General features: G+C 35.6%; 1 protein-coding gene across 4 annotated transcripts; it reads right to left on the bottom strand.

Annotated features, from left to right (window-relative positions):
* Positions 1–798: 798 nt before the first annotated feature.
* On the bottom strand, positions 799–13,911 carry LOC141706855 (protein transport protein SEC24 A-like). 4 transcript variants are annotated; one of them, XM_074509724.1, is made up of 14 exons: positions 13,773–13,911; positions 10,399–11,594; positions 10,159–10,297; positions 8,206–8,396; positions 7,805–7,912; positions 7,521–7,724; positions 7,066–7,297; positions 6,350–6,499; positions 6,068–6,224; positions 4,807–4,934; positions 4,393–4,715; positions 4,126–4,314; positions 3,365–3,605; positions 799–1,630 (listed from the first exon to the last, which is right to left on the bottom strand). In XM_074509724.1, the coding sequence occupies exons 2-13, from the start codon at positions 11,539–11,541 to the stop codon at positions 3,372–3,374; spliced, it is 3,198 nt and encodes a 1,065-aa protein (XP_074365825.1). In that variant the 5' UTR covers positions 11,542–11,594; positions 13,773–13,911; the 3' UTR covers positions 799–1,630; positions 3,365–3,371. The 4 variants fall into 4 exon arrangements, with proteins under 4 accessions (XP_074365825.1, XP_074365826.1, XP_074365827.1 ...); XM_074509725.1 differs by having other exon boundaries at positions 799–1,370; XM_074509726.1 differs by having other exon boundaries at positions 799–1,250.
* Between the last annotated feature and the right edge of the window lie 311 nt (positions 13,912–14,222).

Below are 14,222 nucleotides of genomic sequence, written 5' to 3'. Positions count from 1 at the left end.
ATCGCACGAATTATAGGCACCGTATAAGGTAAAAGGGATTTTAAAGCAGTAATAGGAGATGCCCTAATGGGGATAACAGGTAGGGCGGAGGACCCCCGGAACGTAATCACGAGCCAAACAAACTTTAATGAAACAAGACAAACAAACGTTTATTGTAAGCAATCAAATTAGGTCACTTCTCCTACGTCATTAGTAGTTGCATTTTCATGGCGACCCCTCCTCCAACAAATCATTGTCCCTCGGGCCACACACAACAGTTGTTGGCGAGTTAAGAAATCAGTTTGGTAGGGATCTAACCTGAGTACTCGGCCTAAGTTATAATATCATGTCTGATTTATCAAGAGTTAATTGCACTTTGCACCCTACTACTATATTTCACAAACAAACTTGTACCAGAACTTAAACATTTAGAAAAATACTATTTTCAACATCTTGTATTATTCTAACATTAACCAATCAAATCTTGATTCATGTCAAGATATTTAGATTATTAGGATATTTTTGAGAGATAGCTAGATATTTCTTGAATATAATAGAAATAATAAGAATTCTAGCAAATTTTCATAGTTTCAACTCCAATAATATTCTTTATATTTGCTCCGTATTTTTCTTATTTCAAACTCTAGTATAACAAACGAGCTATTAGCCAAAAAACCTAAAAAAAATTAAAATTATATATAATGAATAAATGTGTACCATAAAAAGCATAAAAATGATTTGAATGTTTTTGTTAATGGAGAGCCTAACCGACTTCTATTACCAATCACCTTACGGTTTCTGATATCAAAACAGAACAAATTGAATTGAAAAAGAACATGGATAAAAATACGAAAACATGTACAAATTGCAGTTCTAGTCGTAATATACATTCGCTTCAAAATTTCAACTGTCTGCTAGACAATCTTCAATCTTCATGCAAATACAAAAAACCAAAACTTGTCACCATCTATAACATCTGCGAGGTATCAACAGAATCTTAATTCAATTATGTTTTGACGCCGACTATAACCACAACTAGATTTAAGCTTTACTACAGAAACAGATTGGTGTACATTCCGAGCAAATTACATCAGTGTCCAGGTGGTTGTGCTCACAAGGAAGATGGAGCAATAAATAATGAATGCAAGTGAACCCGAAGATGATCATTCTGGAGGACAATCAGTTTTCATCAAGCAAATGATCTGTGGAACTGGAAAAGTCAGAGCCCCTGTAGCAATGCACCATAAGCTTTCAAGCCATACAACGAGAATCTGTTCCAGTTGCGCACTTTTATACAACTCAGCTCAACAGGATCACATATAACAAACACTCTAATTGATAATATCATCACAACCCTTGGTTTAGAGAACTAAAACTTGCGCGCTTAATACCTTCAGCAATTTGTAAACAAACAAATACATAAATATCGAGGCACCATTTTATTTCACCACAGCCAAGTAAATATTACATAGGATGAGATGCATTTACTTTGAGGCTACTCTAAACATATCCGTTTAAATCTCATTGACTAATTTAAATCTCATCGACTAATCTACAATTTTGGATGAACAAACTGGATTTGAAGTTTTTCCTGGAAGAGCCACAATTTTTCGGAGTCAAGAAAGATAGAACTTGCGTTGAATGAGAAATCCTGAAAACAAAAAAGTTTGAATCATATGCGAGTTTAGGTTGTATTATACCTTGCAACGTGGATTTGATAAAATGACTGACTACATATCTGTATAACTCGGAATAGCACTAGAATGGCTTATGTTTATTCAAACTTTGTAGTACTTAGTAGATTTGGTTATAGTTTCTGGGGTTTTTTCTTTTGTGGGGTGGGGGGGTACAAAAAAGGCCGAAAGAGGTAGCATTCTCTTTCAGTATTCAGGTAGGGGTGGCTTTGAAGCTATATATACTACTATACGTAGAAAATCTGATCCAGTCAGGAATCCATTAAGCCAAATTGTTATATAGGTAATTATAGTAGGTTTTATATTCTATATCTAAGGATGTAATCCCCACATATCATATTCGACTTGATTATCGAATATTTAATTGAGTCTCCCTTTCATGGTCGCAGTCCATGTATTTTCTCTCTTATGCGGTTGGGAGACCCTAGGGGTAGTGATTCTTATGTGGTTGAATCACCAGTCTGTCCTTTCATTGATTTTATCGCATAATTACTTGTATTGTGAACCTGTTCGCCATCACAGCATTTGTACACAAAACAAAAGTCGCTTCTAAAATGCACATCTTAGGGTGACGGGAGTTGGAAAGATATGTTACAGACCTAATCGGCCAATTTACTTGAGACGGTCATATTTAGCATCTTATTCTCTTGTTGAAAAAAATTATTCTGGTCTGATTTTATGACTTCGCATGACATGGGGAGCCATCATGGCTGACACTTGATTTAATGTGTATCCTTGAATAGATTCCTATTAGGAAACCCCTATCTTTAGTCTTTACTAGAGCCATCTTCTTACTCTTTGACAGCATTGTCGTCTTCACCAATATATACTACAATCACTCACTATACTAGGATCATTTCTGATGTCGAATTTCTAACCAGGCAACAAACATATACAGACACTTTGAATTTTTATTTTCATTTAAAAAGTTACAATACGTTGAAAAGACAATAATCTGGTAGAACAAATACAGGTCCACAACAAAGAAGCATAGTTAAACATAAGAAGAAACACTAAGATAGGTCATCTCCTCGGAAAGATTTAAAACTTCTCTAATTCATTGGAAACCCCAATTCTATGTGCTCAACTCCCTAAAGGAAATATGCTATTCTAACCAACATATATAGGAACTCCTGTCATCAGTTGTGTCGAGGAGAGGTTTATATCCTTCATACCCATCCAACTCCTCATCCCACGTCCTCAATGGTTTGCCCCTCACCCTCTTGACCGAAACGCCCTCCCTCTCTTTTGGATGTGTGACTGTCACCAAAAGAAACATACTTTCAAGGCACCCCATAACCCCCAAACTCCTACAAATAACCATATGATTTCCACTATCCTCAGCCTTCTCTAGATCTATTAACACACCATGTGCAGATCGTTACTACTCTGTATGTATATTTCTCCATAGGGCATGTACAAACAAACATTCCCGCATCAATGAGATGAGTAATTTTTTTATAAATACAAGTCTACAATTATTGTGTGCCAAAGTGGAGTACTTTTTGGTCGCCCTAATTCAGGCATCGCGGTTAATTTCTTGTTATCAGAAAACTGATGATCTAGATAAGCTCCACTTTCAACATGTGTTGATTATAAGAGTTTAATTTCCCCACTGTCAATTATGCATCATATCAATAAATAGCAACAGTGTATTTTATATTTCGCTAGATGTAACAGTGTTGTCTTACCTGTATGTCATGCGTTTTGCTGAATTTGCCGATGGATTTGCTGTATCCAGTCAACATAGCCATTCATACCACCTACTTGGTCCTCGACTAGATTTGCCAACATGAAGAAACCTTCTCTGGGTTGTTCACCTTGTCTAACAAGATGACACAACTGATAATAGGATGGGTCACACTCCCTAAACGTTTGAAGTAGGTGCATTAGCTTCCTTGACATTTCATTGTCACGCTCAGATAAAGAAACCTGATTTGACAATTGAACACAAATTAAGTGAAATTTCCTAATAATATAAAGGCCTCCACGAGAAGGATAAAAAAATGAAACAGAAGAAAAATGCAAGTTTAAACAGATCAATTACTGGAGAAAGGTGGAGACAAACAAGGAAAAGGTTTGACATCATGTTTACAGCAAATGTGCGCCCCCAACTAACCAGATTTGCATAGGTAGTTTTGAAACAAAAAAGGTGACACAGAAAGATTATGCATGCTTACGAGCATGCAGACCAAGCAGATACTAACACATAACTATTGTAATTATTCCGTTTGTTTTAAAAAATAATTGTTTACATAATAGACAAGAAATGAAAACACTTTTATTTCAGTTTTCACATCAAATGTGACATCTTGAAATAATACGCAAATAACTTCTACCAAAATGTCCTTGACTACTATTTAAAAATGTAATTAGTTGACCACAATGCACTGATTTTTAAGCATAGAGAACTTGCGCGTATGTGTGTGTAATAGTAGTACAAGAAGCATACCCTTGAGTAATCTGTCGTAAAGTCATCACCAAGGAGATTCATGGCAATATTTGGTGAAAGCATTTTTCCAAACCAGATAACAAACCTAAAACCGTCATCAAATAAATAAAGACCACGAGAATCTAAGCTCTCTGCAGTAAGTGGTAGTGCTTTGCATATATTTTTGAATTCATCGGTTTTTTGAAGTGCCTGCAATCCAAAAGTAACGTTAGGGATATACACAAAAGCAACACTTTCCGTATATCATGAATGCAATACCCTACTTACTTTTACGAGGTGCTCGTCGATTCGCACCAATGTAGGGTACAGAAGCTTCAAAAGTTTATTTACAGGTAAGGCCATTATGGTGTATCCTGCTGCACAGCGTTCATCAAGTTGAACATCGCCATAACCCCCACGTAGGGGTGTCGATTTAAAAATTGCTAAGGCATACAAGGGGAGGAATTTTAATGATTCTGGATAGATCATCCTGTTTCCTACACGATGCTGCACAGCATATAAATTTCGATATTCTCTGAGAGCTTTGACGAGTCTGAGTAAAATAGAATTGCGAGCTTCTTCTAGTTTGTAAGACAGACTTTTCTCAATGGCTGCATACCAAAATAGGATTATAAGTCATATTCAAAGAACCCATGCATTTCAAAATCTTTAATCAGATTGTAACTAAATATGTTATTCTACCTAGTCTGGAAAGCAGCGAAACAATTGCACCAGTGTCAGCCTGTCGATACATCTCTCCTAACTCTGCAACAACGGGTGCTGCCATTGTGTGTACCCTTATCCGCCTTTCACCGTTAGAGGAAGTGTATCTTTTAAAGGTTAAGTGACTTCACAACTAGTACAACTTACTTCAAATGAATTACCAAAAAATGACATAGGAGGACAATTCGGATAAAAAATAGATATAACAATTGAAAATTTTAAGGCGCGTAGTACCGAGGAAAATGACAGCATAAGAAGCAACATCACTGTAATACTTAATAAACACAAAATAGCATAAAACTAGTTCATTTATATTGTCACTTATCATTATCATTTAGAAATACCATTAGAAATAGCAATACATAGGTGTCTTTCAACCCCTTGCATTGTAATTTCTCCTGAAATTCCCAAGTCAAAACAAAGTTAAGACAAGAAAATGGAAAATAATTTTCCAAAATATATCTAAAGAGATAACATATACTTTAAACAAAAGATTTCGTCACCCCCCCCCCCCCAACAATGGCATTGTATACAGAAGCAAAGCAAGATTTAATCCAATGTGAGATATGCCACCCATCCATATTTCTATTCTTTCACAGTTAGTGACATTATATATTTAAAACTCGGTCTTTTCCAATAGCTAATACATACATTGTACATACAAAAGCAAAATGTTCTCTATGATTTTCCTTCTATATCTCGCTGCATTTCAGCAGAAGCTAAAATGATATGACAGTGTTAGATTTACATACATTTTTTTAGAAATGTGAAGTAACTTGTGGAAAATTGTGGTTGCTAATATTCTACACTATTAGAAATAATGTTAATGATTCAAAACTGGAGCAGGGATGTTAATAACATATAATATAAAGTAGTCAGTGCATGACTACAGAGAATATTACTAGTAGGCAGAACAAACATATTCTTTAGACAACTAATGTACTCAAAATAAATACTGACTAATAAGGTATTTGCTCAGAATTAATGATAAAACCTAGGGACGAAAGATATTTCATTCGCTACTCATTTAAGATATTATTATTCATAACGAGACTTGTTCAGAAATTTCGACTATATGAGCAATTAAACTGATTAATCATCGAAATCTTTCATCTAGCTATTGTTTTCCTTAACTGCAATTCGTAACAACTAGATTTCATTTTTTTCCAAGAACGACAACCTAATAATTTACACATGCAACCCCAGCTCCTCATCTAGTTGTATAAACCACAAAGGATACAATAAGGCAACCTGGAAATACACTGTCTGAGTTGTCAGTAACGTGTCCTCTAAAGATAACTGCATTGCATAAGCTTTATCACAGTCTACTGCTGGTAGAGCTAATAGATCAGTTGATCTCAGCATGAAGTTCCCATGATAAGAGGTAAAACGCACACCTAGAGTTAAAAACATTATATCAATGTTCAGCTTATATCAGTTTCCAGAAATGCAGCAAAAATTTGACCATAAGAAAAGACATATTTTTGCTACTTCTACAGTGCAAGGATGACTGAGGACTGACCCTTTCCACATCTTATCCTCATAACAGCTTCCCAGGCAGTTTCTCTAGTTAGGTCTCTGGCTAACTCATGCCTTAACTTCTCTTTTTGAATGGCAGATTGGAAACTTGGATAGTAATACAACTGTCCACCAGTATATTTGGCCAGGATACCTTCATGATAATTGGGAACAATATCTCATTACCAATAGAAAAAAGTACAGTATTTGCAGGCAAGAAAATACAAACTTAAATAACCAATCATGTAAAATTAAAAGATGACAAGGCATATATCCTGACTAATAGAATCAAAAAAATACCATGATCTTTGTATAAAAGCTCAAATATTCAATCATGCTGAAAGATACGAACCCATAGTTGCATAGGAGATTGACTCTATTACATATCTAACTGCTAAAATCCTTCATCTAACCTCCTGAACTGCAGAGGTTTTAGAGTGAAAGACTCGTTTACCAAGATATCTTTTACTTAACATGTCATCTAAGGGTTCTAAAATCAGCAAGATATCAATATAATTGGTGTATGTTATGTTTAAGGTTGTGAATGTAGACGTTTTAGTTACATGTCAAAATATATTGCTTCCGAAAAGTCATTTCTTATAAAGTGGATGCATAAAGAATGTCATATTATTATTAAAGCTTTTATCTCCCAGTCATATACTCATATTCCTCGACCTTTTGAAATTGAAGCATATGATCAAAATAAACATTTTTTCATACCTAAGGAAGCTACGTCGTTATACTTGTCGCTGAATGCATACACATTGGCAGAAATCTGGTACTTGGTGAAATCAGCAGCCATTTGCTTATAAAATGGATCTTCTGGTATCCTTGATGTGTGCTCTTTGTCTGTTCCATAAACACGAATATCATCACCACGCAACCTTAAGCGACCAACACCAAGTGACGGCAGTGTATTCTGGAAAACCAACAATTTTCCACCAAGTTGACTCTGAAGCAAAAAACATACATACAAGTATGTGAGATAATATGTATCCAAGGGATAACAATGCGACAAAAAGAGTTATGAAATTGTCATAGGAATAATATCGATTTTACAAATACAACTTCTTTTGTAGATTGCAAAGAAGTTTAACTGACGCTAACGATCAGCATTAAATGATATAAGTTTGAGGTCATCTATCTAACTTCAGATGCAAACAAGAACAACTTACCATGATCATGAATGCAGCTTTAAGTGCTGGACCAAAAGCAGATTCCACGTTGACATTGTCCTGAAACATGGAAGGCAAACTATCCACTAGTGCTTCCACAACACTTCTTGATTCTGACAAGTTAACAAGGAGATCATCTGGCAAGGGAACGAACATATCATCCAGATCCGACACTACCATCATTTGGGGTTGCGTTAAAGACGACTGGCAGGACAAATACAGCAGTTTGTTATATATAGATGGTTGCAATACTGGACAATCCAAACTAAATAGAAATTGCTTGCCTTAATATTATAGAAGTGAATTGTGCTATCGTAAGTAATGAACCCAATCTGTGTCCTGGAGCTTCCTGGCAACCTATCCAAACAAGACTTGATAGTTTCTGCCACCACCTGCAAAAGAACGTGTTGCACACTATATGTAACTTACTCTAATATACACATCCAGACTCACAACTTTATATTGGTGTTAAGATCATAAATAATAACATGCAATTTGCTTAGCAAGCATTGAATAAGAACTGGTGCAGAAATTCATGCATAGCATAATTATTTAACCAGCAAGCAATTAGAGTTAAAGCACTTTCCAATAAAAGATGTGTACGATGTACTTCTAAAGTTGATGCATCCACGACCACAAAACAAATCAAGGTTACTCAACTGCCTGTCCTTGGTGAACATCTTACCTGAATCATCCCACTTCTGACTGCAGATACAGACACGTCGATCAAGAAAAAATAAAGTGTTGGCATGGGTGGCCGCACCATGTATTCAGGTGGAGCAACGAACTCCACGCTACCTTTGCTGAGCTCGGGCCGCTGATCCAAATCATTTCTTCTACCAGTGGCGTCTAAAGGAGCATAATATTCGGGAGGAACTGTATATAATTTACTTAAAGATATCAGCAAATATGCTTAAAAGACACATCAAATTAAAAAAGCATGTGTAGCACCTACAAACAAATAAACAAAAACATGTCCTGCTTTCCATCAAACATGGACCAGGATGAAGATTAAGTGTTGTTTACTTGTTTGGCATTGGTTTGAGAAACTCTTACCATTACTTTTGACTAATAAATTTGCAAAAACCCAGGCATATAGATAGACAACCTATGATGGTCAAAATATTTGTCTGTTTCCACCCATGGTAACACGCTAAATTTAACATTCCAAGAATTAAATATAAGATTTACAATGTGAAGGTTGCTTGGCACAAAACCAGATATAAAAGTCGGAAAGTGCAGTAAGTAAATCAGCAGTCAATTTTGACCATGAGATTTAAATTTTAATCAAACTGCATAAATAAACACCCTACATATCACGGACCACACCAAGAACTATCCACTTATTAGTAACCTATTTGCAGACTCTTCGCTATTTAAAAATGGGCATAATAAAGTTGGCAGGCATTCTTCGTTATAACACAAAGCCAAGAGCTGAACACCATGGGTGACTTCAGGCTGTGTACGCGCATTAAACATTTTTAACAATCCCCCTCATGAAAAGTAACTTCAAGCGTCAAAACTAAATCACCGCCGAGCAACATATGGATAAGAAAAGTAATAAGTTATAAACCTGTCCATGGTAATTGTGTCAAAAGCAATGAGGTACCTAGGGTTAGACTAGAGATCACCAGGCAAACTTTGGATTTAGGTTTATGTTGAAACGTCAACATCCCAAAGGTGTAGGCTACTGATATGTGAGCCACTAGCTTCACCATAAAATTTACTGAATAATGAATTTCATGGGCAGCAAGAATTTATTATTACTGAATTTTAATAACCCTGCTAAGAGGAGGGTGGAAACTGGAAAGTTCAGTATTTATATATTTTAAATAGATGGATAGATGAAGGATACAAATAGTCAAGACTGTCTATTATACGGGGGAAAGATGTTAATAATCTAGGTACTAATAGGGGGATCAGAGATGGTCACTGTTGGAAACTGGGGAGTTGGCTGAGGGCCTACTCCTATTTCAGCTCTTATACTATCAAATAATTTGTGCAGTCAGCTTATTCATATAAACTAAGTGCAATTTGTAGTTGGTAAATAAACACTGTAGTAATAGAAGGGTACAAATATCGAGGTCTAATCTCGAGTGCGTCTATTTATAATGGTAAATATGCAATCGATTCAGGTATCATACTAATGGAATCCTCAGAACATGCTTATCCACAGATGATGAAATTTAAATAGTTTAATGAGAGGGTTTGTTTAACGAGCAAATGAAAAAGAAAAACTTAACCTGCTTAATCGGATGCAACCCACCTTCCTAAAGTAGTGCAACATGACTTGGACTTAAAAAGAGATACTTGTTAGTTGTTAATATATATATATATATATACAAACTGGACTTTTTTTGGGTAGAAATACAAACAGTATGAGCTGAAGAATTGCAAAATTTTATGCACGGTGATATTGGAGAATCAAATTTGAACAGATGATAGAGGTGCCTGGGCTCATTTAAGCATGCAGGTGTTATATAATGCATGTACCCCATAATATAGTAAGTCGCTGATCTGATGGCAAAGCATTTTCAGCACCCTTATAAACTGACTACAAAGCTATGGCCAAGTATCTTTTCCCTAGCACTCCATAATGGAAATCATATACTCTTGTATGAAAGAAAAGGGTATTTACCATCATTAAGCAGAGCGCAGATGTTGCATTTCCACTTTCTCCCACTATCCGTAAAAGTCACGTAGGGATTCACATATGTGCGACATCTTCTACAGCGAATGATCCCCATTGAAGCAAAATTAACAACTGGCACTTCCTCCTGAATTCAAAAGTTAGCAAGCATGCAAATCGAAGAGAATGCTTAGATACAATTAATAAGAATATCTCTCAAAAACTGAAAAAACAATGAGTAATTCTCACCCCAACAGGAGCTTCAGCAAGCGGACAAACAACTGCACCAAGAGGCAAATGCCACCGGGAAACTAAAGACTGTGAATTTGGTATTGCACTAGTTGTTAGCCGTATATATCTGGAATCAGAATTCATAGGGTACATATCAGCAAAAGATTTTGGCTTCACGTCACCATCCAAGGGCCGTGGTAACGCCTTTGGATCAATTCCTGAATCAAAAGATCCAGGAACAGACCCCACAGTGAGCGAACTAAAATCTTCTATTAATCCTTGGGCAGGTCCCAAAGGAGGTCCAGATCCTGTAGGTCTCATTTGCTCCCTCGAGAATGGGCCAGTAGATGGTGCGACTGGAGGAGCTCCGTAAACACTTTGAGGAGAAAGGTAGGGAGTGGGTCCTGGCGGAGGAGAAGCATGGTAATTCTCTTGATGAGAAACAAATGCTGCAGACTTTACAGGTGGGGGTTGGGTGACAACAGGAGGTTGCTTACCAGGATAGGCCTGGTAAGCTGATTGCATAGTTCCACGAGCAAAATTAGATGGACCCCTCTGGGAAAATGATGACTGCAAGTTCGGTCTCGGAGCAAAAATTGAAGAATCTACAGCTGAGTTGGGAATATTCATACATGACGGCATAGTGTTTATAGTTTGAGGTGGGGGTACAGTTGGTCCTGTTGAAATATGAGGCCTAGTTGGTGGGGAGAAAAAAGGTTGTACTGCAGGTGAAGTCTGAGGAGGCGGTACTTGAGTCGTTGAAGGAAATTGTGGGGATGGAAAACGTTGAAAGGGTCCTGAAGTTGGTGGACCCGATGGTGGTGGTAGCACATTTGTGGATGGAGCAATAGACCTTGCTGAGTATGAAGGTCTGAATTCATGGGTCTCTGAACCAGACACGGGCCCTGCTGACGAAAAAGGAGTTGTGGTCAGTAGTGCAGGATGCATATTCGGCCTTATAGCAGGACCAGATCCGACTGGTCCTGATGATGAAAATGGGGTACTGGTTTGTTGAGGAGGCGGGGTTGGCCGAAAGACAGAGGCATCTGGACCAGCCATAGGGCGGGTTAATAAATTAGGTCTAATACTTTGGGTTGCAGCAAAGGGTGAGGGGGCAGGGCGTGAAGGTATATATGCACGGTTGGGATCTTCAGTCCCCATAGTCTCTTTTTTACAGTCAGACACGTCGTTCTACAATGCTCCAGTAAATTACTCTGCAAACACAATAATTATAAATCTACGCATAATTTATAAAGAAGAATTAAACAATTATTACGAGTTCAACAGTAAGTATCTTGCATAGCAAATGGAAAAAACTAAATATATAAGCTGTCTGAGATGATTGTTACAAGGACAATAACATGAGGTAAATCCTTGGTTTTTAGGTAAAAATAGAACATGGAAAATGAGCAGTGGGAGGCAATGACAACATGATAACTCTATGTTCATTTTAAACAATATTGATAAGTATAATATACTAGTTTTGAATTTATTATAATCCGCACGCATCTTCTCAGGCTTAAACATAGTAAACTTACTAATCCCAGTAGTTTAAAAAAACCAGCTCGAATATAAATAATTATTTGGAAAGGTTTATAAACCAAATTACAATTGCAGAAACCTATAGAATTCAGACTTTTTGGTAGTACCGGTCAACCAGATGGTTGTAGAGTGGCAGTAAGGGTGACTTATCTGTTACTTATTTTTATAAGAAAAGTAAAAACAGTGCATAATACAAATTATTCACTGAGAGAAAAAAAAAATTAAAAAAATGACTGATAGAACATGATAATCAAATATGCTTTTAAAAGACAACTGGACAGAATCAATGACTCAAGCCACTCTTGCTACTTTCTCATACTTGCAACTCAGCAACAACTGTACCCCCTCAGCTAGCTTGCACCATAAGGTTAGTAAATACTAATTTACAAAGTCCGATTAGAAGACTTTGGTTTATCTATGTATGCGCATGCCTGTTTTCGATACAATAATATATAATCTAAAAACTAGGTGAATTATACTGTATTTGCATCTTCAGTGAATTTTATTTGCATTGTCAATAAATTGCACATTATGTATTATAAACTACATTTAAAACTAGGATTCTAACATGAAGCTTATTGCATCATGTATAATTTATACAGTGATGCTTGCGAGTCGGAAAAGTATGCATTTTGTACTTTAAGATGGTTCATATGTAACAAATCTAGACCCTATGAACATAAAGAATTCTGTACCACGACACACTAATCACAACCGCCCCAATTTTTTTTTAATAAATATTCCATTATACGAGTAAAAAAAATCACATAACTCGCCAATGTTACCATCGCAATCTAGAGAATTATCCATCGTCAACTGACATTTAAATAATTCATCGCTATTAAATTGCCGCTAAGAAATTTATTGCACTAGTTTTTACTCTGCAAAAATTCTAAACTAAAATTTTTTACAAACCTTTAGAATTCAATTCATGATATAAATATACAAGATTAGGCAAATATACAATAGGATTCACCATGGTCGTAACATTCAATTTTTAATATTTATAGCTTTATAACAGTGAGTAAAATATAAATGTGAAACCTAGTCTGTACTTTGTAGGTCTGATTGTTTAAAGCATATATATACAAAACCCCGAATACGAAGAGTGAAGTTAAGACTGCCAAGATTGAAGTTTCAAAGGTCTGAACAAAGTTTCAAACTTTAAGGTCATACATCCCAAATCATCTTGAATTATAGCTATAAAACAAGTTTTTCGACTACATAAATAAATTAAAACAATTATAATCTTGAATCATAATGGAATAGCAAAGTTAAGCTGCTAAGCATGCCATTACAAAGGTTTAAACAAAGTTCCAAACTTTAAGGTCATACATCTCCAAACATCTTAAATTATCAATATCAACAAGTTTTTCGACAATATAAATCAATCGAAACAGTTATAATCTTAATTATAATCGAGGAGTGAGGTTAAGCTGCTAAGCATGAAGTTTCAAACTTTAAGGTCATACATCTCGAAACATCCTGAATTACCGAAATTAACAAGTTTTTCAACTGAACAAAAAATCGAAACAATTATACAATTGACACGTTGTAACAAAAAAAACACGAAATTTAAACATTAACACACACATATAAGACATATATACAAACTATCAGTGAAGCTAAGCATGAAGTTGTTGTAAAGGTGTAAACTTGGGGCATCAGAGTGAATCTTTATGAATAAAGATTCAAACTTTAAGATCATACACCTCGAATCTTTAGGAATTGTGTGTGCAATCAGTTTAAACTTGATCGAAACAATTGATGAATAGAAGTATGTGTCTAATTGATCAATATGTTTAAAAAAACAATTAAAAGAGTTAAATTGGATTCGGGAAATCATGTACCTTTTGTTTGGTGAATAATTTGAAGAGGGGCTTCTTCAAATCTGGTAACGGAGAGATCGAGAGAGATACTGAGAGAGACAAAAAAGTACAGACGAGAGAGAGGGGGAGAGAGAGACCGGGTTTAATATTTGTAATTTATTTGTATTCTATTCTAATTAGAATTTTAATTCTGACAGAAAAATTGGGATTATATTGATAATTTTATTTAACTATATTATTTATTTATTAATATTAATGCAGTAATTTGAACTATAAATTTTGTTTAAGCAAATAACTTGTATTTCATGTGTAATAATATATTATTTCATAAAATAATGTCTTCCTCAAATTTCTTATCTTATCGTGTACGAAAATACAAAACAGATAATTTGAATTTGTGATGATAAACCCTAATTTTGTTTTGGGGTATTTAAAATTTTTGTGCAAGAAACCTGTTCGATGTTTTGTCTC

This window comes from Apium graveolens, chromosome 2, assembly GCF_009905375.1.
Source record: "Apium graveolens cultivar Ventura chromosome 2, ASM990537v1, whole genome shotgun sequence".
Taxonomy (NCBI): domain Eukaryota; kingdom Viridiplantae; phylum Streptophyta; class Magnoliopsida; order Apiales; family Apiaceae; genus Apium; species Apium graveolens.
Note: the sequence above shows the minus strand (reverse complement) of the source record. Positions and strands in the feature narration are given on the sequence as shown.